The 24,061-nt window shown below is 36.3% G+C and overlaps 1 protein-coding gene across 2 annotated transcripts in view; it reads left to right on the forward strand.

The window, feature by feature from the left end:
- Positions 1 to 23,406, forward strand: part of LOC140795718 (nuclear pore complex protein NUP160) — a 49,937-nt gene extending 26,531 nt beyond the window's left edge. Inside the window, exons 10-27 of one of the 2 annotated variants that reach the window (XM_073148450.1) lie at positions 2,768 to 2,950; positions 3,026 to 3,218; positions 3,320 to 3,912; positions 6,430 to 6,592; positions 11,826 to 12,097; positions 12,188 to 12,375; positions 16,114 to 16,184; positions 16,271 to 16,602; positions 17,957 to 18,025; positions 18,123 to 18,432; positions 18,538 to 18,669; positions 18,811 to 18,916; positions 19,011 to 19,076; positions 19,233 to 19,359; positions 21,999 to 22,106; positions 22,393 to 22,533; positions 22,618 to 22,791; positions 22,882 to 23,406. In XM_073148450.1, the coding sequence (XP_073004551.1) occupies positions 2,768 to 2,950; positions 3,026 to 3,218; positions 3,320 to 3,912; positions 6,430 to 6,592; positions 11,826 to 12,097; positions 12,188 to 12,375; positions 16,114 to 16,184; positions 16,271 to 16,602; positions 17,957 to 18,025; positions 18,123 to 18,432; positions 18,538 to 18,669; positions 18,811 to 18,916; positions 19,011 to 19,076; positions 19,233 to 19,359; positions 21,999 to 22,106; positions 22,393 to 22,533; positions 22,618 to 22,791; positions 22,882 to 22,950 (3,297 nt within the window). In that variant the 3' untranslated portion in view covers positions 22,951 to 23,406. The remainder of the gene's footprint in view (positions 1 to 2,767; positions 2,951 to 3,025; positions 3,219 to 3,319; positions 3,913 to 6,429; positions 6,593 to 11,825; positions 12,098 to 12,187; positions 12,376 to 16,113; positions 16,185 to 16,270; positions 16,603 to 17,956; positions 18,026 to 18,122; positions 18,433 to 18,537; positions 18,670 to 18,810; positions 18,917 to 19,010; positions 19,077 to 19,232; positions 19,360 to 21,998; positions 22,107 to 22,392; positions 22,534 to 22,617; positions 22,792 to 22,881) is intronic. The other variant, XM_073148459.1, reaches the window with a different exon arrangement.
- The last annotated feature ends 655 nt before the right edge of the window (positions 23,407 to 24,061 follow it).

Raw genomic sequence — 24,061 nt, forward strand, 5'->3', positions numbered from 1 at the left:
CTCCCTCTCTCTCTCTCTCTCTATCTTTCTCTCTCTGTTGTCCTCACGAGGTGGAGGAGGACACACCATCGACGGCCGACATCGACTGGAGCCACGAGGGCTCTTCCAGAAGGCATCCATGACGCAAGGCTAACGACTTGGAGCTCTCGAGCACGAGCAGCAGCAGCCTGAAGCCGTTGGTCGGCGAGAGTTGTCGGCGAAGCCGAAATCCCCAATTTAGGTATTTTCGATTTACCTTTTTAAATTTAAATTAAACTAGAGGGATGAGAGGGGGCTCACCGGGGAGGAGTGTGGTGGTCCCAAATTCCTCCGGCAATGCTCCGGCGATCCGATTCCACAGCGACGACTCCGACGGTGAGAAAAGAAAGAAAACGAAGGAGGAGAAGAAGGCTGGGGGGGGTTGAGGAGAGAGAGGGTATTAGGGTTTAATTTATAGATTAGAAGATGATCAAATCTAATCCGATTTGAATTAGATGAAATCCCCCTTTTTTTGCGCCTCGTTGCATGCCGGAGAGGGGAGGGGCTGCACTTGCTCCCTCCTCTCTCAACCCCCAAATAATATTTTTTTTTCTGGTTCTGACACCACCTAGATTGTGGAAGACGAGAGAGGAGAGGAGGGGAGGAGAATCGATACTTGTTAGAATCCTTTCTAAAAAAATCTATAACCAATCTAGGACTCTTTCACTTGTAAATCAACTAAATCCCAAACAAAAGTTACCTCTTAACAAAGTAACAATCAAATCTCTTCGATTTTATGAGATATAGACAAAATAAAATACTTGCAGAAATAAATCTAATTTTCAGCTAAAAATACATTTGAAAATAAAAACATAGAATGAAATCATATTCCCACCACTTTGTATTACAAGTCATGATCATTCTGAATTCTGCTGCATGCTGCCTTTTATGCAAGATAGTTATGGGTTTTATCACCTACTAGACATTGACAAATCAAGATTATTTTCAGGCTGATTGTGGATGTGGAAATAACAAGCTTTCTTCAGTTGTTGATCGCATGCACTGGTTTCATTGATAGATTCTCTTTCTTGCTGTTCTTTTTCCTATTTCACCAGACTGTTGGCCAGTTAATCTGAAAGCTGATCTGACATATAACTTTCCTTGTTGCTTATATTTAAACTTGATTGCGGTTTCTTGAAGTTCCTGTTCCACTTTTCTTCACAGAGAATCTGAAATCAAAATAAAAAAAGATAAACTTGATTGATTCAGAAGAAACCCTACTTTGTGTTTAGAATACAGTAAATTCTCTTTACATTAATTTGATATCCAAGGAGATCAATTTTTATATCTTGTAACTAGTAGCCGTTTCTTGGTGTGCTATGTTCCTGGGCTCTTCCTTTGTCAATACTGTATGGAAATGATCATGAGTTAATGTTTCCAGTTTCTATAATAAAGTATAAACTATGATCATTTTCCAGATTGCTTAATAGTTTCCCTTAGATTGGAACAGAGTGACAAACCATTCATGATTGACCTATTGGAACACATGAACAGTGCACCCTCAATTAACGGAGAAGTTTTGCCATCTTATTAGAGATAACGAGCATGTCTCATGCATTGCTTCACTTCTTGTGTCAGCAAAGTGTAATTTGGAAGACTCTTTATAGCCGATTGAAGTACAAAATTCTATGAGGTTCTTGGTAGAATTAGTTTCTGTTGGATAGCACATCTTTTCCGGTTCTTAAGCATCAAGCGTGCTGAACTGCTGAAGACAAATTAAAGAAGTGATAATATGGTTGGGAGCTTTGCTTCTTCTGTTTCTCTATCATCTATCAAACTTCATTTGCATCAACTAATTTTAAACTTCTTTTATGATTTTAAAATCATATGAAAATAAAGTTGAAAGAAGTTTCTCTTTCCCAGCATATTTTTCCACACAAGTGGTATCCTGATTATAGTAGGGATGTACATACACATCAAGATTTCCTCCTCCTTTACTGCATCATATGTTTTCCTTTTTTATTTGGTTTTCTTCCATTGGCTCTTTCTAATCTCTTCTTCTTTTTAGTTTTCATGGCACTATAGTTTTTCGTTCTTTATTTTTCTCATTTTTTCTAATTTTTTTTGCATTTTTAAATAATATTTAAAATTTATGTAATTAAAAAAAAGTCCGATCTGATCTAGGTGACTAATACGGCGGATCCGATCGATACATATTGTATTTTTGGAAGACCAATCCTGATTTTTCGAACCTTGTTGCAAACCATGGAGTGCCTTTTCCTCCATTTTATCTCCTATATTTGGCTTGCCCCTTCGCTGTGGTAGCTGGATAATTGTTAAGTTTAGGAGGATGCATATAGGTGTATAAAGAAGGATGGATAACAATAAAAAGAACATCATGGTCAAATAGAGTCAAGATTAGTCTTTCAACTGCATGAGAATGGAGATAGATAGAAAGGATGAGTGAGGTTTTAGTTTCGATATGGTCTAATCTGATAATTGTATTTTATTCGTAATTGCTCAAAAATTGAAGGGCGCCGGTTCAAGTTCTATGTGGAAGATAAATATCACTAATTGTCACATCATTCCTTTGTCTATACGTTAGTATTATGGTTTCATATTTGCATCAAAGCAAACCTTGAGATTTATCTTTTGTAGCAGTATCATAGATGGAAATTTTCATTTCAGCTTATAGCTTGACTTTGATTTTGTTCCTCTTGTCGATTTATGGTTTTTTGTTATCACCCTTTGTTACATTAATTTCAGAGGTTATATTTTCAATCTTGCGAGCCTAACTGCCATTCTGTAGGATCAGAATGTCTATTTTATCTCTTCTATATTTTTGAGGAGGTTGCTTCAACCTGGGGTGCACCATAGTTCTGCTCTACGTGAAACAGTACTAGAGCATAAGAAGTACCTATCTGACCATGAATTTCAGTCTCTTACTGTGGCTGGATTGAAAAAGGAGATTTTTACAATCATCGAAAGCATGGTAAGATTATAAATTATCCTCTAAATTTGCTCTACTTTCTTGATAGGCTGGTGACTGTACTCCTTTTGACTTCAGGGAGCTGCAATGGGTTCAACTGCAACTGCTTATTATTGGAAGAATTTTTGTGCTTGTTTTTTTCGCCACTGGTGTCAGTGCAATACGCCATATGGTTTGCTTCTTGATTCCAAAAATGATGTATTAGGTCTAATCAGGAAGAGCTCAGTGTCTCTCTTCCGTTCTTTGGAGGGCGTTGAACAACTTATTTATGGTTGGATTCAAGGCATTCACTTTTTATATTTTATTGTACGAACACAGAAAAACATGTAATTCTTATGTGATTGTTAACAAATTGTTACTTCTAACTTTCAGGTTTTTCCGATGATAGTGACAAATTGAATTGGACTGGAATGAATTTGTCAGATAATGATACTGACTGTGAAATCCTTTTCGAAGTGCTTAGATGCATGAGTCATATCAACCATCAATTGGGCAGGGCTGCTGCTGCTATATATTATGAATCTCTAATCAGTCCACTTATATCATCTGATGATATAATTTGTCAATTATTGAAAACACTCGAAACTGGATGCAATCCTACATTAGCATCATCTCTGGTGACACAACTTGGAGTGGATGCTAGCATGGTAAAAAAGCAATTGGTTCATAAAAGTCAGAGGAAGTTTGCAGTTGACATGCTGCTATCTCTTCATAGTTTGCGTTCTAGATCTGCTAATTGGGCAGGAGTTTTGGATGTCATTGAAAAGTATATGACGTTTCTGACCCCACATAAAAATGCCCAAAAGTCCACCTCTGAAGGAATTTGCAATGTTAATTCATCTATCTTGGTTCAAGCAAGTTCTCAAGTTGCTAGAGCAATGTTTGAGTCAGCTTTTGATGTATTGCTGCTTCTTGGTTATCTGGTCAATATAAGCGGGCAGCAACTAGGATTAAAAACCATTCAGGTTGCTGCACATTTATTATTATTATTATTATTATTTTCTGTGCTTTAATGAGCATATAACATAAGTTTGCTGATAAAAAAACAGCAACTGTGTAGGTGACCACATTCCAATCTATAGATAGTACATTACTACCCCTTTATTCCTTTTTCATGTGTTATGCTCTCTGTTAAGAGGCTGTATCCCTATGTAATGATTGGCAAGTAAATAAAAGCTGCCAAGATTTACATAATAATTGGTTTCTAACTTGTTGCATCAGCTGACATTTACATTCTATGCTTCACCAACCACAGCATGCATGAATATAATTGTTGGACATTTAATCAGTTACTGGACTCTAAATGATTATTGGGCATATATTTTCACAAAGTTCTGGATACAATCCCCGTTAGAGTACTTAGTGATCTAGGGAATTAGTTGATGAAAATGTTGGATTGACCGTTGAGATTATCTAACTGAGTATAACTGAAATATAAATGATTTAGAAGGGCATACCTGCTCAGAGGATTAAGTGGGCAACTGTGCAGTTAAAAGTTTGTGAAGTTTCAACTGTTGTAATTTTTTTTCAGCTATAATCAAATAGATTGAGATTTATCTGTTTTTACCTTACTATTTTTTTTTGGAACCTCTGGCTCTTTTATTCCTTGCTTTCTCGTCAAGATGCTAAAGTCCTCATGCATGTTTCATGCATCTGCACCTTTGTTCTTCCAATACTTTGAAATAATACAGTGATATTTTAGACAACTTTTATATAGAGTATCATCTATTTCCTAGTTGTTATGCATTAAAAATGCTGGATGTGACTTAGATAAGAAGAGCATTCCTTTTCACCTATTTCAAATGCTGGATGTGACTTGATTAACTTGACCTGCTACATGTGAAAGACTGCTTAGTCATTTAACAGTATGAATTGTTTATTCTTGATTTTTCTTTCAGAAAACAATAGCATACTAGGGCTCGCAACCAGTGTTTAACTACTTTCACTCATTTGCTTGTTACTGTTCCTTCTTTTCACCTTAGTTGTTTGATATATAGAGGAACTGCAGATCCTATGTGCTATTGATGTAGGTATCGGTTTTCAACCTTTTATTGTATTTCATGCTATCAATCAAAAGAACCGAAAACATGCTAGAAGATGCAATAAATGACAAGAATCATCAAAAAATAGTTTTGTAATAGCAATAAGCATATAGAATAGTTTGAACATATTTATTCAGATTTACCTGCAACTTATCAAAATCTGGAGCTCTGGCTAAAACTGATTATTAGACTGAAACCCTGAATCAAGGCAAATTGTCTATTGCTAGAACTGAACATTTCAGCCAATTGTCTTTCTTTGATATCTTATGGTATTGATAGTAGTAGAACACTAAATGAAAAAAGTGCTACTTACAATTCTGGAACATAATCAATTGTCATCAATTTAATATCATATGGGGACATAAAGAAATATCAGAAGCTGAATTATGATAGTGATGAAAACTATGGAAGGAAAAGGAAATCCTTTTTAGATTGTGAAACTGTTCATGCATTTGACATTTGATAAGGTACACAATTCAAATGCATGGAAATTAATTTTGCCAATGTTGATCTTGCTTTTCTCCCATTACATAATGAGGACATACTAGTGGAGTACTTAGATAGTGCATTTCCATTACCACAATATGGAACCTGCTGCTTGCCATATATGCACTGCCAGGGGCATAATCAGTTTTAAAAGTGCCTGGAAGATTTATAGTAAATTTTTTTGCACTTTAATTTGTTTTAAGAAAGCCAAAACCTTGTTCGTCATCCCTAGACTGTACTCTTTAATTTGTTTTACTGTAAGTTTTTAGCCCTTTTTTTCCATAAAATTTTCTGTGAAATGGTGTTTTTGACTTGTATCAAAGCTTAAATGATTTCTTGATTGGATGTTCTCTTTATTTTGGAAGAGTCAGCATTTCCTTTACTCTGAGGAGCATGACAAACTTTTTTGAGTGTGCAAGTGGTGCAAGGCACCTCCAATAGCACTAACACTACTTGTTTTGTGCATCAACCTGTGAAAATTAGATATGTTTTCTAGCTGACGAAAGGATTGATCCATTTGAGTATTCTGAGTCTTGATGCCCTTGGTGGGGGCATTAATAGAATTTGCATGCTATTGTTTGCTACTTGAAACCATACTCGCTTGGATGTTACTACTCTTACATCATACCCTATTTTCTATCACAAATGACTGCTATAAGGCTGGCTTACAATTTAGAGTTTCTGGTATTTATGAAATACTGCTGCTAGAAATTGACATTATTGAGGATTTTTTCTGTCTGATTGTTTGTCTAGATGTTGTTTCAATTGGAAGTGCCAGATTCTATTGAATTTGATGTAAGCTGTTTCTGTGCTTGTTATCTCTCATACACACACACACATAAATAGTCTTAAGCATTTTGGGTGCCCTAAAATAATTCTTTATGTATCGTGGTAAGAACTTCAGTATACTTATATACTTTGTTAAGTACATTGTTTACAAATTTTGTCTTGCAGGTATCCATAATGCAGACTGATGTTGCTAGAATAAAACAAAAATTAATTCCAGCGATTCAGGACATACTAGCACAATGGCTTTTTCTCCATTTTTTGGGGACTACGCCCACTATGCCACCAACTATTGAGGATTTTAGTTCTCGTCTTTCTTCTCTTCATATAGGTAAATCACTTATGCTCTTGTGGCTATATTCTATTTTCCTTTTCATTGTTTAAGGTATCCACATCACACAATAGGTAGCATGTAAAGTTTGAATCAGTTAAATATTTTACATTTTGCAGAGCAAAAAAATATCTGATTCTTCAGCAATATATTATTAATATGAATTGTGCTCTGTTCTTGATGACATATTAGATGGGAAAGGCATGGATGGTAACATATAGATCAATAGATGTTTGGAATATTTTCTGAAAATCCTAATAAGTAATCAATGGAATTGGAGATATCTACTTTGTTGGACTGTTGGATCTTACATTGTATCTTCTTGACAATATATTAAGGTTCTATTTATTGATATTGGCCATTAAGAAAACGATACGTATTGGCAATATTGATTTTTTTGATTTTGGACTATTTTTGATTACTTCAATTCAAAAAATAATATAAAACAAAAAAAAATCCTAGAAGTTGAGGAAAATAAAGAAGAAAATTTAGATTACTCTTATAAGATACTAACAACATAATAAAAAGAGTAAGAATACTAAGAACAATATTGAATTCTGATTACATATAGTAAATAACCTATGCTTAGGGCCAGCATCACCACTACAATAAAGATGGAAGGAAGCTTCCTGGATATGAGGCTAACAATCACCTAATATCGGGTCACTATTTGGTTGATATCTTAAGATCTAATCAGCCAAACCCGAAGATCTTAGATTCGTTGGAAACTCTCTTCAAGGGTGATAACATATTCAAATTTCAAGAGGATCCAACATGTAAATCTGACGGAATTGCCCTCAAAGGTTTTGTCCTTGAATCTGTCCAGAAACATGAATTAGATAAAGCCGATTCGTATCAATTGATATTAGAGCTCGAATACCGCCTAAGTCGGTTATGTATTGACTCGTGTAAATTGGCACAACAATCCATACTTCACATAATTTTGTACATTTATACATTTACTAGTTTATTATTAACCAAAATTGCCAACAATCCATACTTCACATAATTTTGTACATTTATACATTTACTAGTTTATTATTAACCAAAATTTACATATAGTTCGTATTATATTCAATATTTTAAAAGGTGGCCGCGGATGATGAATGGTCACCCTATTGCCTAGTGCAAGGTGGAAGGTGAGTGGCAAGACAAGTGACAAAGTGGTCTAGCATTTTTTTATATAGATAAAGTAAAAAAGTTATATATGGTATATTTATAATTTTTAATACTAATATAAATCAGTGATTTACGGATCAAAGTATGCTTGTCGTGATTCACAAAATAATACATCAATTTTATTAGTGATTTACCTATTGCTGTTAGTAATTAACACTGTTAGTTACTAATTAGTAATTAGAGAAGGAACCTACTATTACTATAGCTGTGAAGAAAGCCAACAGTGAAAGGGAGAAAGAGAAAGGGAAAAGGAAAAGAGGAACCTAGAGGGACCTAGTGTTATGGTGGTGGCCTTTCACTATCAGTGGCCAAACCGGAAGGTGGCAACTGTGAGTGAAAAGGGAAGAAATCAAGAAAATGGAAGAAGAAAGAGAAGAAGAGTAGGGTTTGAGGGGTAAGTCGCTCGTTGCGTTGGATGAGGCCATTAATAATAGGGAACATCACTGAGATGTCATTGCCCTCTTCTCTCCTTGTCGTCACCGTCAAGTTCATTCCTCTCTCATCGGTGCCCTAGACAGAGGTTGAAGATGAAGTATTAGGGCAAACAATAAATGGGTCGAAATTATAAAGTATTCTATGTGCAGATTATCTTAAAGTAGCAGATCATGGACCGGTGGTAGAGCCCCTATTCTTCTGGCATGGTCAGCAAGTGCTATGGCGTGTGCTGTGCCGTGCCTAGTGGTCGTCATGGGCCGTGCCACATGCCTGACATTCCTTGATTTATATAATTTGTATCTCAACTTAGATATAGATGGATTCCTACGATGCTCTTGTGGAACATTTTGGTCATTCATCACTAGTTCACAGACTTCAGAGATGATATGGCTATAGTTTCTAATATGTATGTAGTTTGCCTGCCATGCTGACCAGTGTTGATCACTATATTCAGTTCTTTTCTGTTTGATAGAGTCATATAAGAGAGTATTCTTGATAATCTTCTACTTCAAGTGGGTCAACTTATTGTGGCCTTGTTTTGATCTATAGTTCTATTTCTATACCATCTTGGGAACTCATTTTGGCCGTGTATGGTCTATTTGGTAGAGTGGTACAGTAAGCTATGCAAACATCTCTCAGTCGCCAATTGCCATGTATCCTGTCCATTGCTAAGCTGCAAGCCTCTGTACTCGATTGTGAGAAATACCATCTTGGATACTCATTTTGGCCTTGTATGGCCTATTTGGTAGAGTGGTACATCAAGCTATTCAAGCATCTCTCAGTCGCCTATTGCCATGTATCTTGTCCATTGCTAAGCAACAAGCCTCTGTACTCAATTGTGAGAAATGAGTTTGTTACGCTTATCCATTCCTTCAAATTCTTGTTTTTTTTTGAAGGTATAATAATATTTTAAGTAGTAGTTGGTACATATACTACTTTTTGTGGGTTGTGGAGAGATCCACAACTTCAAATAGTCCCATTGATTCTAATTGATCAGTTCAATTTGAACCTAATCCATCTTTTTTGAGAGCATCACACCAAATTAAAAGCAAAATCCAGTAGGTTATTCTTGAACCACGACCAAACTGTGTGTCTACTGTTTTTATTTACAATGAGCATTGGTAGTTCATGGGATGAATTTTGAATTGAGTTCTCTTCTTGTACTACTTTTGCCATCAGAGGAAATTAGATCACTAATTTGTAGATGATCAAAGGTTTGATCTGGACGAGGTTTTTATTCACGAAATATCCATATGATGAACAGTAACTGAACATCAGATTTTAATATAAAAAAATCCAAACATCCGGTAAGTCTTCTTATTGAACTTTGCTCTATACTAGTAAGCATGGATGGCTATGCCATGGCATGGCCCGTGCCTGCCACTGGTTAGCATGGCACGACATGTGCCACAAGAGAGGGAGAGAAAAAGAGGAGGGAGACTAGTAGCGCCTCGTCATCGTCGTCGCTGCCGCTCGCCGATCTCGCTATCGCCCATCATACCTGAGGTCACCGATGGTGATGCAGATGCCCTAGGCCTTGCTAGCTCGAGGAGGAAGATGACTCGAATGGGTTGGGTCATCGTCCTCCTCGAGCCAGCAAGGGCTAGGGCTTGATCGGCGACCTTGGGCACGACAGGCGACGGCGAGTGGCGAACGACGACGACGAAGAATCTTCAGTGAGGCGTTGCTAGGAGGGGCAGCACCCATCGTGCTATGTGCCAATACGCTGCCGGCATAGCAAGTGCTGACCGACACACCCCGTGCCGGTCGGCACGCCCATCGTTGCCAGTAAGTTCTTTCTATAGTAAACACCAATAAGTTTAATACCAAAACTGTAATCTTCTCCTTTTCCAATACTTAGAGATTCTCAATAAGTGCAGCTTTGTTACTTGACCCACAATTATCTGCTCTTATCCATTTCCCAGGGTAATCTTTACGGAAGATTATCCATTTTTTGGACCAATATGAATAAGGAAGAACCTTTGATAATGATGATCCAAAATTTTGGTTCACCAACTAAATATGGCCTACATGAATTACAAGTTACAGATTTGCTGTGTTCGGAGTCGCTCTTTTTCTTTTTTAGTATATTCATGTCTCCTCCGAGCCTTGGAAGGGGTTCAATGTTTGTATTGGTGTGGAATATGGGAGAACATTTGATATTTTCTCCTGAAATAACAGTCCATAGTAGACTAAAGTTGAGATGTCTTGTCAGTTGTTAATAGGCTCATACTTTGCATCGAAAGCTTGTTAAATAGGGGATTATTGTTTAGGTGTATCTTAAGTAGGGTTAAGATGGCCTTGAATTTCCTGCGATCTAAGAGAAATACATGGGCCAAAGCATCTTCAAGTATTCTATTATTTTATTGTGGTGGAGGCAAAAGCTTGTTCATCTCCGAATCCTCTTTCTATTTTGAAATGCGGACCAAGCGCATTCATGGGCCAAACAGAAAGCACTGGCTTCCACCTCTATCCCAACTTCCTAGGATGAGCTCCCACATTTAATAATATAGTAATATTATTTATTTCTTTTCATAATTTTTGTTTTTACTTATCTCCATAGTATGTAGATTAGTTGGCACCACAAGTAAGCCAAATATTTGCAAAGTAAACTACAGGCGAGCACTTTGCTTTAGGCCAAATCCTAAGGGATAAAATGTACTTTAAGATAATATGACCAAGAATTGTCATGCTGTGGCAAGGCCCTTGTTGACACACATATCTACAAAATAACTAGAGGTGAGTGCTTTATTTTAGGCCTAATCCTAGGGGATAAGATGGACTTTGAGATTATATGACCAAAGATTGTTGTGCCGTGGCAAGGTACATGCCGACTCACGGCACTGCCGGCACAGCTAAGAAGAAAGAGGAGAAGAAAAAGAAAGGAGAGAGGGAAAGAAAAATAAAGAAGAGAGGAGAAGGGAGAGAAATGAGACAGGAACCTGTTGGAAGTCCTCACTGTTTCTGCCGTCACTGTCACCGCCACATTATGCTAGGGTTTCCCCAAATGCAAAGGAGAGGGCGAAGAAGACAATGGGTTGCGATGACCTATGGTAATGGATCGTGAAATATAGTAAAAGATCCAAACTTAAGTGATAACTGACTTGATTTGTTTTAACGGATTTGAATTTAAGTGATAATGGGTGGTAGGTTATAATAGTAAATCACATATACTTTTCCATCTTCTCCACATGATTTGAAGGAAAAAGACGAACAATGACAATGGCGGCTGAGGCTTCTCTCCTCCTCCACGTGATGGCAAAACTCCTCCGTCTCCTCCATGAGATTGTGAAAAGCTTACCGAGGCCTTTCTCACTCATGGGAAGGTTTTATAAGTCTTTTAGAGGGTGCCGTCACCCTGTGCCACATGCTAACCTTGCTTTGGTGCAGCTTGTGCTAGTCGGCATAACAATCCATGAAGATGACTATAGGCACTCTTATGTATTTTTGTAGGAAGTAGTCTTTGTTTATATAGCTTTGCTTTTTTTTGTCAATGGACTTTCAGATATTCTATTCTAATTTGGAACCTGCAAGTTAAATCAAAATCCCAAATTTATTTTAAAAGCATTATGCTTGTTTAAAAAAAATGTGCATTTGATATTAATTTTTATGGTCACAGGTAACAAGGATGGAAATTTATTGTTGGATGGAAAGCTTGGTTCCTCTGATTTTACATTGGCTTCCTTACTCAATTTCCCAAGCTCCGGTGAAGGACAAGATTTTCTCTGTCTGTCATCTTTACTTAATCCAAGCAGATTAAATCATTTAGTGTGGAACTTCATCAGTTTGATTTTGTGGGGAAAGGCAGGTGAGGAATCTCCTGTTTTCTCATGCCTCCCAACACATGTAATATCAGTTCTACTCTGTCATGGGCAATATGAAGCTGCTGAGGTATTGATTTACTTTTCTTTTGACTTGTTTTACATGGGCCTGAGTTCTAACTAATACATTTTCATTTTTGGTGCAACCTTTCCCTTCAAGAACCTATTTGGCATTGTTGACACCTATTCAAGTAATAAGAAGGTATTCCAAAATCCTCAGAGCTCTGACAGTGAATGGTGTTCACGTCTTCATCTTCAAGGCTTCTGTCTGCTTATTCGGGCACATACTGAACTAAATGGAGTTTTGAAAGAACAAAAAAGTCGCGAAGCTATTCGTTGTTTCTTCAGGTATTTTATAATATATGTGCTTTTAGTTTCTTTCATCCTAGAAGAACAGAAGAAAGGTCTGTGAAACTTTCTTGAGAGTTTGGCTTTTCTTTTGTTCCTATAGTTTCATTAAGAACTTTGCAATTTGTAGTAATATTAGATGCCATCAAGCAATATATCCTATATCTGTTTTTTTATGTTATTAATTCAATATTCTAGAAAGTGCTCAAGTCAGCTACCATGGCATTCTCTCTCGGCCTCGATTTTCCTGTGGCAGAGAATATTGTTTGGAATTGAGGCGGGCACCATGTCAGCCTCAGATCTGCTATTGTGGCACAGCGTAATTGAGTTTCAGTTACTAAATTGAGTAATTGTAAGTCTACTTGCTGGTGGTGGCAGAGAATAATCGAGTTTCAATTCTTACATTGAGTTATTGTAAATCTACTTGCTTGTGGAGGATTGCCAAGTAACCACTTACACAAGCAAGTCAGTCTGACTGAATGAGGTTTCAAACTTTCAATTATCACACTTAGTAGTTGTAAATCCTGCTTGCTTGTGTGGACTGCACAAATCATGAGCTATAGGGTCTAATGAGAAACTCTATAACCTGCTGTTTTAACTTTTAACTGAGGGTTGTACAAGATGTTATCGAGTCTCATAATGTCATCACATGTTTTAGCTAATAATTTCATGAATTTCAGGGCAACTATATATGAGAAGGAAAGTAGGCAACTGAATTCTTCTTGTGCTCATGGTTGTTTGGTACTTTGGTTATCCTGAATCTGGCTGAATTGGTCAGACTGTCTGTTTCCTGGATTGGTGATACATATAGGAACCATTTGGCTGATATTTGGTTTAGATTGAATTAATGATTTACTCTTTGGTAGGGGTGATTTTAGAGGTTGAAGCTCTGCCGCCACTTCCACTATTGAACGTACTTTGCTGCCGACCATTGCTGTTGCCATGGTTCAAAGTTTCGATCCTAGAAAAAAAAAAGAATATTATATGCCAAAATAGAATGGTTTTAGCCTATGGTGGTCCAAAATAAATATCAAAACCAGAACTCTTGATAGTTTTAGTCTTAACCATTAAGTTTTGCTTTTTTAGTTTTCATTAAGTTTCAGCCACTATTGTTCTGTCCTGGGTGAAACTTCAAACCATGGTTGTCACCACCACCATCCGTATTGGTGATGTTGGTGACATTGATGCTAGCCATATAGGTTGTGGTGGTTCTGGTATTGATGCTAGTTGTCCTAATGGAGGTGGTGTTGTTGACACAAGTGCAGACACGACAATTCAAGATAAAATGAATTAAGTGATTCAATGCATTTGATGGAACCATTCAAATATTAGGTGTTTGATCTAAGTTTCAAAAATCGAGATCGGGATTGAGATCGGCCTTCTAAGAAAACAATATGGATCGGCCGGATTGGCCGTATTGGTTGCCCGAATTGAATTAGATTTTTTAATTATATACAATTTTAAATATTATTTTAAAATGCAGAATTTTTTTTAAAAATTTAGAAAACATGACAAAAAAAAATAGAAAATAATAATTATTCACATGTGAGCCTAAAAAATTAAACAAAAGTACTAACTCAAAAGTCAAAATCCGATGAATACCAAGTTGGCTCTCGTAAATTCTTGTAATCATCATCATAATTACCATAAGTTTGAAAATAATGATGTCTAGGGTTTGATGCTCCAAAGAGTGATTGCATCACATCATTCATATCAGATGGATCTTTTTGAATCTGAGGAGAATAATAATCAATATGTGGATCTTGTGTCTGAAAATACTGAGGATATTGAGGAAGATAATAACCAGTATATGGATTATGTAATTATTTCAAACAATGAATATGTGATGAACTATAGTTCGTTGGAGTTTGCTGGAGTGAGATTTGCATCACCATAGTTCATTAGAGTTAGATCTCTCCGTTAGAAAGTAAGTGAAAATAAAAGGAGAAATGAGTGAAAAGAGAGAGTGAGAAGAAAAGAGTAAAGAGAGAAAGGGAAAGAGCTTGGGGACATCAATAATTGATGTTTCCGGGTCGGATCCTGGTTAGATCCATAATGGATCTCACTCGGTTTGATCAAAACCGGCCGATCTCGATCCAGATCGGGATCGACCGATCCGAACCTTGGTCTAATCCTTCCTGATATACCTTGATGCCTATCTATTCCTTCCAATGTGGGTAACCAAACACTTGGAAGGGAGAGTTTCCATTAAAGAAGCAATTGTAAGAAATTAGGTGATCTTGTACTTTGCAACATATTTACAGCCACACTTTGAGTATAAATTAGGATGGATCAACCTCAAACAGACTATGATTTTCATAGTCTCGACTGAGATTTCGTGTGATGTGTCATGCTTGGTTTAGAATGTTTTAAATAAAACAGATCCTAATACGCTTAAGCTTGGCTTGAGGACCAAAAGGTCTACTTTCATAGAGCCAAAGTAGGGGTATATCAATAATCTTGTTGCTTTGTAAAGCGTTATATATATGGCATATGTTTGAAAATATCTTGAAATGCACAAGGGAACCTATTCAAGTGATGGATTTCTATCATAACCGGTAATATGAGAAATATACTTGAGATTGGATAGTCTCAGATCATGGCCTATTCGTGTTTGCCGTAAATGATAAAATGGAAGAAGATTGTAATATGATGCAAGGATGGTCATGTCAATGATGACACAACACTTGGTATAGGGTGTGCTAGTGGCACATCTCTGTGCTGAGCCATGCAAGTCTCTGTGTCGATGTGGAGCCATTTTTCTTTTATTTTTGTCAATTATTAATAAATCAACTTTAATTATTTTCTTAACAAATATGATATGACATGTGGAACCCATTTTTTAAACTTTTTCTTAATTCTATCAATCATTATCAATTGATTTTAGTATTATGAATTGAATGTTATTATGAAGTATTCAATCATATTATGGAGTGTTTAATCATTAATATTAGTTTTAATAATATATTGAATCATATTATGTATTGAATAATATGTGTATTTGGCTATTGCTTATCTTTAATAAAACAAATTATTTACAAAAATAATCTAAAGATAAAACACTATAATGCAGGTTTTAATATATATAATTAGATCAACAACTAAAGATTGATATGCCAAAGACCTAAAAATATTTTTAAATACTCTAAATTTTTTTATTAAAAATTATGTTTAACGCATGCCACTAGCACACCAAGGCATCCCGTACTGACACGACCATCGTTGATATGATGTTTTAAGCAATAGAGGGAGTTAACTTGCTATTAATATAAGTTTGATGCCTTAAAAATGCCTTAGATTTCTGTGTATTTAAATAAAGAAGTAAAAATTGGACTTTAAGACCTAGTTGCTAATATATTAAGACTCTAATGCTGCTACATCAATGAGGAAAATTTGTGATTTTGCACTTGGTTTTTGAAAATTTCTTGAATGGTGAAAATAGGGTCTTGAAAATATATGAAAGTGTGAAACTAATGTTAAAGTTTCTAAAATAAGTTGTGTTCTTTTATCATTGTTGCAATCTGAAGTTTCTTGTTATCATAACATGCATGGTGGAATCCTTGCTGATTTAATGTCTCCGTCATTTATCAAACATTATCATCTCTTATATGTTGAATTTGTTGTTGTTGTTTTACTTTGTTGTTTACCTCTGGTTCACATTCTTCTCCGCTTCTCTGTTCTTGAGAGATTATCATACTTCCATTCTTCCTGTTAAAACCATTAATTTTTTATGAACAGAGCTGCATCTGGACAGGCCGCTCCACATTCTCTGCATATTTTTTCTTTAGAAACTGGGTTTCAGTATTCTGGTAAAGTCACTTTTCGAGATTAGTATTTGTTTCCACATATATAATGCAGCATCCTGTGCACACTCCCTCATCTTTTTCTTTTTCAGGAGAATATGTATCTGCAGCTGTGTGGAAACTTCATTATTATCAATGGGCAATGCAAATTTTTGAGCAATATGGTATGAGTGAAGGTGCTTGCCAGTTTGCTCTTGCTGCTCTTGAACAGGTGGATGTCGTTGCTGGTCTGGATGATGACGAACATCAAGAACCTTCATCAACTACTCGTGGTCGCTTATGGGCAAATGTCTTTAAGTTTACTTTAGATCTGAAACGCTATCAGGACGCTTATTGTGCCATAATCTCAAATCCAGATGAGGATAGCAAATATGTTTGTCTGAGGCGGTTTGTCATTGTTCTTTGTGAACTTGGTGCAACTAAGGTTTGCCTTATCTCCTACAGGGCTACAAGCTTATATCTTTCTGCTATAATTGTTCCTTTCAATACCAGACAAGTCATCATGTGTTTAAATCTAGAAATGTTTTGGGAAATTATGGTAGATAAAAAAGTTTTGGGGTGATATATATCTGGTCTGCCTTCACTTTTCAGTAGGAAAAAAGAATTATGCCAGGAAAATTATTTTTTCCACCCATCAGATGCTTGCCACAGTAGTAAAAATATTTTGTGACCGTAAATGGCAAATAATACATACGATAATACATCATTACAACTTACGAATATTTTTCTATATGTTAGTAACATTTACTCTCTGTTCTTCATTTAAGAGATGTTTAAGGAATGATATATATTGTCAGTTTGTTACCTAACGACTTAAACTTTTGAGTCAAATGATTATCTAACATGGTCTTATAACCAGGCTTTTTGGAGGTCTTGGATTTAAAACTCATTACCCACTTTTATTCCTTATTTTCTAGTACCTATTCTATTAGGTACGGTGGACCATACATAATACTATCTATCATCTGTTCACATATGGTTTTAGGGGCCGCATGTTAGGGGGCTTGTTAAAGGCATAATATATTTTGTTAGTTCATTACGTAACAACTTAAGCTTTTAGGTCTAATGATTATCTAACAAGGTAGCAATTTCCTTACTCCCATCGTCCATGTCAGCAAGCTGCTTCAGAGCTTACAAAAGGAATCTAGTATCATTAATGTACAATTTATTGTGTCTCTCCATTTTTCCCCCCTCTGGATCACACCGATTTTTCTAGTTTCCTTCTGTACAACTTTAGGTGGCTAATTTAAGAATCTGTTTTTCTTTGAAAACTGGCTCCATCTGAATTGGGAATTAAATTCTTAAGAAGGAAATTAGCATACAGGAGCTTCGGCAGTGACTAACCTCATTAAGGAAATTGTGACAAATTTGATTCCAAATCCATGAATTTATCATGCCATCTTTTCTTTTCCACTTCTGCAACCTGAGAGCATGCTGATCTATTATTTTTTTTTTAACAAGTCTTCTTAAATCGACAATTGTCTTTGTATTGTCTTCCTTCCTTACAACCCTACAATTGTCTTTGTATTATAATATCCACTACTATCAAATTCTAATAGAAAGTCAGTGTGCACTCTGCAACTAACATTTGACATTTTGGTGAAATCATTTATTCCTAACTTGTATCTTTCAGGATATTTAGTATTGCCTTTTAATTTATTCTGCATATAAGCCTTTTTAACAATCTAATCACTGAAGATAAACTTTAAGTTTGGCATTTTTTTTGGCCTTATATGGGGTTGATAATTTCACTTACATTTAACTTCCATCTGGCACAGGTTCTTTGTGATGGTGAGATACCATTTGTTGGATTAGTAGAAAAGGTGGAGCAGGAGCTCTTTTGGAAGGTATAGCCCTGCGGAAAGTTCTCTATTGACATCTTTTTTTCACAAACTATAAGCATTCAGATACATAATATCATGCATCTTGTACTGGATGTTGCAGGCTGAACGTTCAGATGTATCTTCTAAGCCAAATATCTACAAAGTGCTTTATGCATTTGAAGCATATAGAAATAATTGGAAGAAGGCTGCTAGTTATATGTATCGTTATTGCTTGAGATTGAAAAAAGAAGTAAATTTAGAAGGGAACCGCCATATTCCCTCTGTGTTGCAAGAGAGATTACATGCATTATCTGTTGTGATCAATGCCCTGCAACTTGTTGATTGTGCTTATGCATGGATAGACTCTCCTTGCAAGTATGATGATCAAGGTTCACAATATAAAAGACCTCGAAACGCCTTGGCAGAAAACTGTATGTGCTATTAGTATGTCAGTTTTCAGAAAGTTTAACTCTTCATTACAGTTCACATCCTCAGAGAACAGATATTTTACTTGAAGTTCTAATTTCCTTTTTCAGCTGCTTCTGAAATTTCATCCGATTCTTGCGGGCTGCAATTTTGCATTAATGTTGATGTTCTTGAAAAGGAATATGTGCTAACATCAGCACAATATTTGCTTGCTCTTGTGAATGATAAGTTCAAAATGTCAGGTAAGGGCTATACTAGACATCTATCAAGAAATTTAAATATAGTTGCTGGACATGAGAGGAAAATTAATGCAGCAAATTTCTTTACTTGTTGGTGCAAATCTCTAAATGCAAACTCTCATTGTTAATGTTCTTTGCGTACAGGAAGCCAAGCACTTCCAAATTTAGTGGATGTTCTGATCCAGGAGAATTTTTATGACATGGCATTTACAATAATACTAAAGTTTTGGAAGGGCTCCGCACTAAAAAGGTAGAGGAGTTTACTGTTTACCTCTGTTGGAACATACTGTTATAATGAAACTAGTTTTGTTAGATCTATATTACATCTACTGACTTTGTTTCAGAGAAATGGAACGAGCATTTGTTGCAATCTCAGAAGAGTGCTGTCCAAATAGAGTAGGCCCCTCCGGGTGAGTTGGTCTTACTTTTTCTTAGATCAATCTTCTATTCCTTCACTCATAGCTGGATCACAGATATTGTGTATACCATTTGCTGGTTTCTTTGCAGCAAATAGTTGGCAGAAGCATTAAAATGTGATTCCTAGGATTTTCTTTTGCTTATTTCAGGGCCCATGTAAATGCCAGTAATTTTCTCTTACCATCCTCTGAGGATGAAGCTGCCAAAGCTAAAGATAGCCCAGTGATTCATCAATTTAAGGGGAACAGCCAGTGGGAAAAGCTTGAGATTTATCTTGTATGTACATTCTTTGATTCCTTTTAATGTTCTCCTTTTCCTGCGGATACTTTTAGAGGTCTTAAGTTTTTCATTTTTCAGTTGTGCATCTTCCAAAAGGTCACTACTTAACTCTGAATGTGGTAGAATGCTTATGTTGTTTGTGGGCAGCTCCTAGTTACTGAGAAACTGATATTGGTTGACAAGAAGTTACCTCTCTCGACTATAGCTGCATCAATAGTTACTCCAGAAAAATCCAAGCCCAACCTCCAGAAACCGAAAAATATTTCTTTGGATTTACCTGCTTACTAGATTCAATTATATATCTAAGTTACACAATCTTCTGTTCTTTTAGTTCCATTTTTCTCTTTTGTTTGATTTGGATGTTGAAGGACGTTGAGGCATTGAGCTTATTATCAATGATCAAATGCTTTCATTAATAAACTTAAGTGTAGTACACTGACAACCCTTAAACTACTGTCAAAGTGTCATTCAAACGCCCTAATCTATGTTTGTTATGAAATGCCCCTTCAACAATAGACTGAAATGAAACTAGTGAAAATATTGATGAAAGCTGCTCATTTAGTGTTTTACGCCTTTTTAAATAGACAAGGTGAGTACTATATTGGGAAAAGGTGGGTATTCTCAGCTTGGTGAGGAAGGGTGGAAGCTCAGAGGAGAGGGTGTCATTGGGGAATTCAAGGAACTTGAGTGGAGGGACATGCACTTACGATACAGATCTGAGAATGACGGTGCTGGTAGTGGTAGACAGGAAGGAAGTGCTCAGAGTTGAATGGGTTGAACTAGGTGGGCTTGGTCTTTGGAAGGATTTGGCTTTTTTTTCCTTCAGTAGGGTGAGGGACAAAGGGAGGAGCTGGTAAGAGAGTGGTCACTTGTGGCGGTGGAGAGAAATTGTTTGAGGGAGATGTAGATTTGTTTGTAAGTGCAGTGACAGAAAAATTTGTTTGAGGAAGGGGAGGCGAATGGAGGTCGAGGAGGAAAAAGATGAGATAATAGGCACAAGAATGATGCTATGGTTAGAAGAGAATGCATTCGTCCAGTGGTGCAAGCAAAGATTGTCAATCATGAAAAAGGAGGGTTGATTTGTTAGCTTTTACTTTAAGGGGAAGGAAAGGTATAGACACTTGTTGGAAGTAAAGTAGGGAGGGCAGGAAGGTGGGTGGGTGGGTGGGTGGGCTTCGTTTCCCTCCTTTGGAAAGGTTTTTTGGTATGCAAGAGCCATTTGGAGGTCACAGGGATGACATGTCAGAAGATTTTGCCAAAAGGGTAGACAATGATCAAGAAATATGTATACTGATATCTTTCATAGTTGATGTGGCATTATATATGTTTTATAATAATGAAAAGTTCAGCAGGTCATATAGTGTTTGGCTATAGTTCATGGTGGCAGAGTAATTATCCCCAAGCTTAAAGAAAAATCTAGCATACCCAACCTTCTGGCATGGCTGAGCCTTCTTATTGAGATATAGATAATGAGAAAGATGAAATTGTTATTCTAGGTTAAAATAATCAGTTCACATTGGTTAATTATATAAAACTCAAGGTTTCAAGTATCAAAATCGGGATCGGGATCGGGATCGGCCGTCTGAAAAAATGATACGTATCGGCGATATCGGCAGTATCGGCCGTATCGGCGATATCGGCAGTATCGGCCGTCCATATCGGCCTATATTTAAAATAATTTTTAAAATACAAAAAATTCTTACTTTTTTAGAAAAATAATAATAAGATATAAATATAAATTATTTATATATAAAGTCTAAAAACTAAAAAATAAATACTATTTTTTCAATTTCTATTTCTTCCCCTTTCTATCACTCACTTTCTCTCTCCCACACAAATTAAAAAAAATTCTTACCTTCTCTCCACTAATTCTCTTTCTTATCAAACTTTCTCTCTTTCTCACTAACTCTCTCTTATCAAACTCTCTCCCTAATTAACTCTTTCTCCTACTAACTCTCTTTCTTAAAAACTCTCCCTCTCCCTCACCGACTGCCACCTCTTTCCCTCTTTAACATGGTTTTTTAATTTTTGTTTTCTATCCATGTCTCTCTCTCTCTCCTCTTCCCCTCTCTCTCTCTTCTTCCCTCTCCCTCTTACTGCTGCAACCTACAAACTCTCTCTCTCTCTCTGCCAATCCTACTCGGGATCGGCCGAAACTAGGAACCATGATAAAACTATTCTTGGTCAGAATTAAGAGTCTTGGCAAGTGCGACCGATACTTATTGATCAGAGCTTAGATACCTAAATAAAATGTGCCAATCAGCTTGATTGTAAGTCTTTAAAGTTTAAAACATGCATTAACTAGTTCTACTCATGGAAATAGCCACTCTAGAGATTATCACTGTGAAGATCCTGCCTTCAGCAGCTCTTCTGTTGACAGGAGCCTCGTGTAATGGGATGTCACATCTAAGACACCTATATGTCTTTCTCAACAAGCTATAGAAGGACCTATAATACATTTCATTTGTCCAAACTAGGATTTTTTTTAGATAGAACATTGTAGATTTCAGCTCACTTAAGTCTAAAGATTGAGAGGGAAAACACTTGATGAAGTCGCTTTTAAGTATTCTATGCTGTTAAACAAAATACCGGCATATCTAGTGGCTACATTTAACTGGTTCCATCTGTATTCACAGGAAAAATACAGAAAGCTACACCCAAGATTGCCTGCAACTGTTGCTGAAACACTTCTTTATACAGATCCTCAAATTGAGCTGCCCCTTTGGCTTGTTCAAATATTTAAGGTAATTCTCTTCTGGAGTTATTAATTGTTGGATTATGCTCCGTGGAAAATTCATTATCTTGTCCTGGATCTTCTGAATATTTTTTTGGCTGCTCCAATGGAGTTAGTGCATTTTCACCTCTCTAGTGAAATGACATTTCATTGCATTGTTAAGCCAAGAGTTCCTGCTCTCTTTTGCATGCACTCAACCAATCTACCAGATGTATCTCAGTCTTAATTTTCAGTACTTTTGTTAGCAAACTGTTTAGAGACACCTAGGATATCTTAACTGACATGAGATGAATCAGGGAGGACGGAGGGCAATGTCATGGGGGATGACTGGACAAGAATCAGATCCTGCTACTTTATTTAGACTTTATATAGACTATGGTCGGCATGCTGAAGCTACCAATTTGTTGCTTGAATACCTGGAATCATTTGCATCATTGGTAAGTTAAAAATGATAAACTTGTTGAATTTATGCAATTTGCAAGTCTTGATGGGTGGTCACAAATTTGATAAATAAATTACAGAGACCAGCTGATGTGATCAATCGCAAAAAGATGTCTTCAGTTTGGTTTCCTTATACTGCGATCGAGAGGCTGTGGTGTCAGTTGGAGAAGATGCAAAGTTCTGGGCACATGGTTGATCAATGTGACAAACTTAAGCAGTTGATACGTGGGGCACTGATGAGCTACCTCAAGCAGGTCAGTGTTAAACTCTCAATATGTTTTCCTTCCGTCTTTTTATAGTATAACATATTGAGATTTGACCTGTTGAACATTTCTGGTATGCAGGTAGAGGTGGATTCTGAGGATGTGCTATCTTCCATACCTGAACATGAAATGCAGAGTTCCAACAGCTAATGTGTTCTTGTATCTCGGAGCTGTTGTATGTAACTGATGTGTTGGTTGATGCCTCGAGAAATGCAGAGTTCCAACAGCTAATGTGTTCTGGTATGTCGGAGCTGTTGTATGTAATTGATGTGTTGGTTGATGCCTTGAGAAATAAGACCTTGAGCATGACAACTTCGGGAACATCTTTTGCTGGATAAAACAAAGGTACCGCTGATGCAGTATGATGGTTGATGGTGTCCATTGATGATCTGACACCAGATTTGCATCTCTGTAAGAATTTTAGTCAATATTTGACATTGTAACATGTACAGGGGTCTTTTTGACCAAATGGCTGTACATTGAAAAGTTATCAGCTGAGCTTAGATTGAGGGACATTATGGTTATGAAATGTTAAAAAAGTTGTATGGTTATGTATCTATTGAGCTAATATGTGAGGTGACATTGCACCAAGTCTTCGTCAGGAAATTAGTATCTCCACGTTCTGAGTCTTGCTCAGGAAATTAGACGGTTCTTGATTCCTTTTTGGTGGCAATTTTTTTTTTCCTCTTCTCGAATCCTTTTCAGTCGTTTATTGGCAAAGGTTCTGCAGATTTTTCATTGGCTTCTCTAGCCAATTGCGGACTCTGCTATTTTGCAATTTAGCCATTCAATGACTTTATTGAGCCAAATACAAGCAAGTTAGGCTAACATTTGTGTGGAATAGCAATGGTCTTTTTTTAAGAATAAGTATCCCTATTCTTGTGTAATAATTAAAAAACAATTTAGCTTATTCTTTGATACTAATTATTTTAACCTCTTATCTTATTTAATAATAGCTTGCAAGTACTATTTTGTTTTTTGATTAGATATAATATAATTTTATATTATTTTAGCTACAGTTGATATTATTTCCCTCTCCTCTGAAAAATAGTATCTCATGGAAATAAAGTGTATGTATGTATTGCAAGGTAGTATAAGGATATAAATTTGCACAATAACTATATAAGTTCACATTATTGTGCATTACGTGACTATATTTCTGCATAATAATTATATAACCTTGCATTACGGTGCATTATATGGACATATGTTCATACTAGAACATAAGTTAGATACGTGCTTGTAAAGTTTTATTTTTATG

This window comes from Typha latifolia, chromosome 1, assembly GCF_019914945.1.
Source record: "Typha latifolia isolate L0001 chromosome 1, TyphaL0001v2, whole genome shotgun sequence".
Taxonomy (NCBI): domain Eukaryota; kingdom Viridiplantae; phylum Streptophyta; class Magnoliopsida; order Poales; family Typhaceae; genus Typha; species Typha latifolia.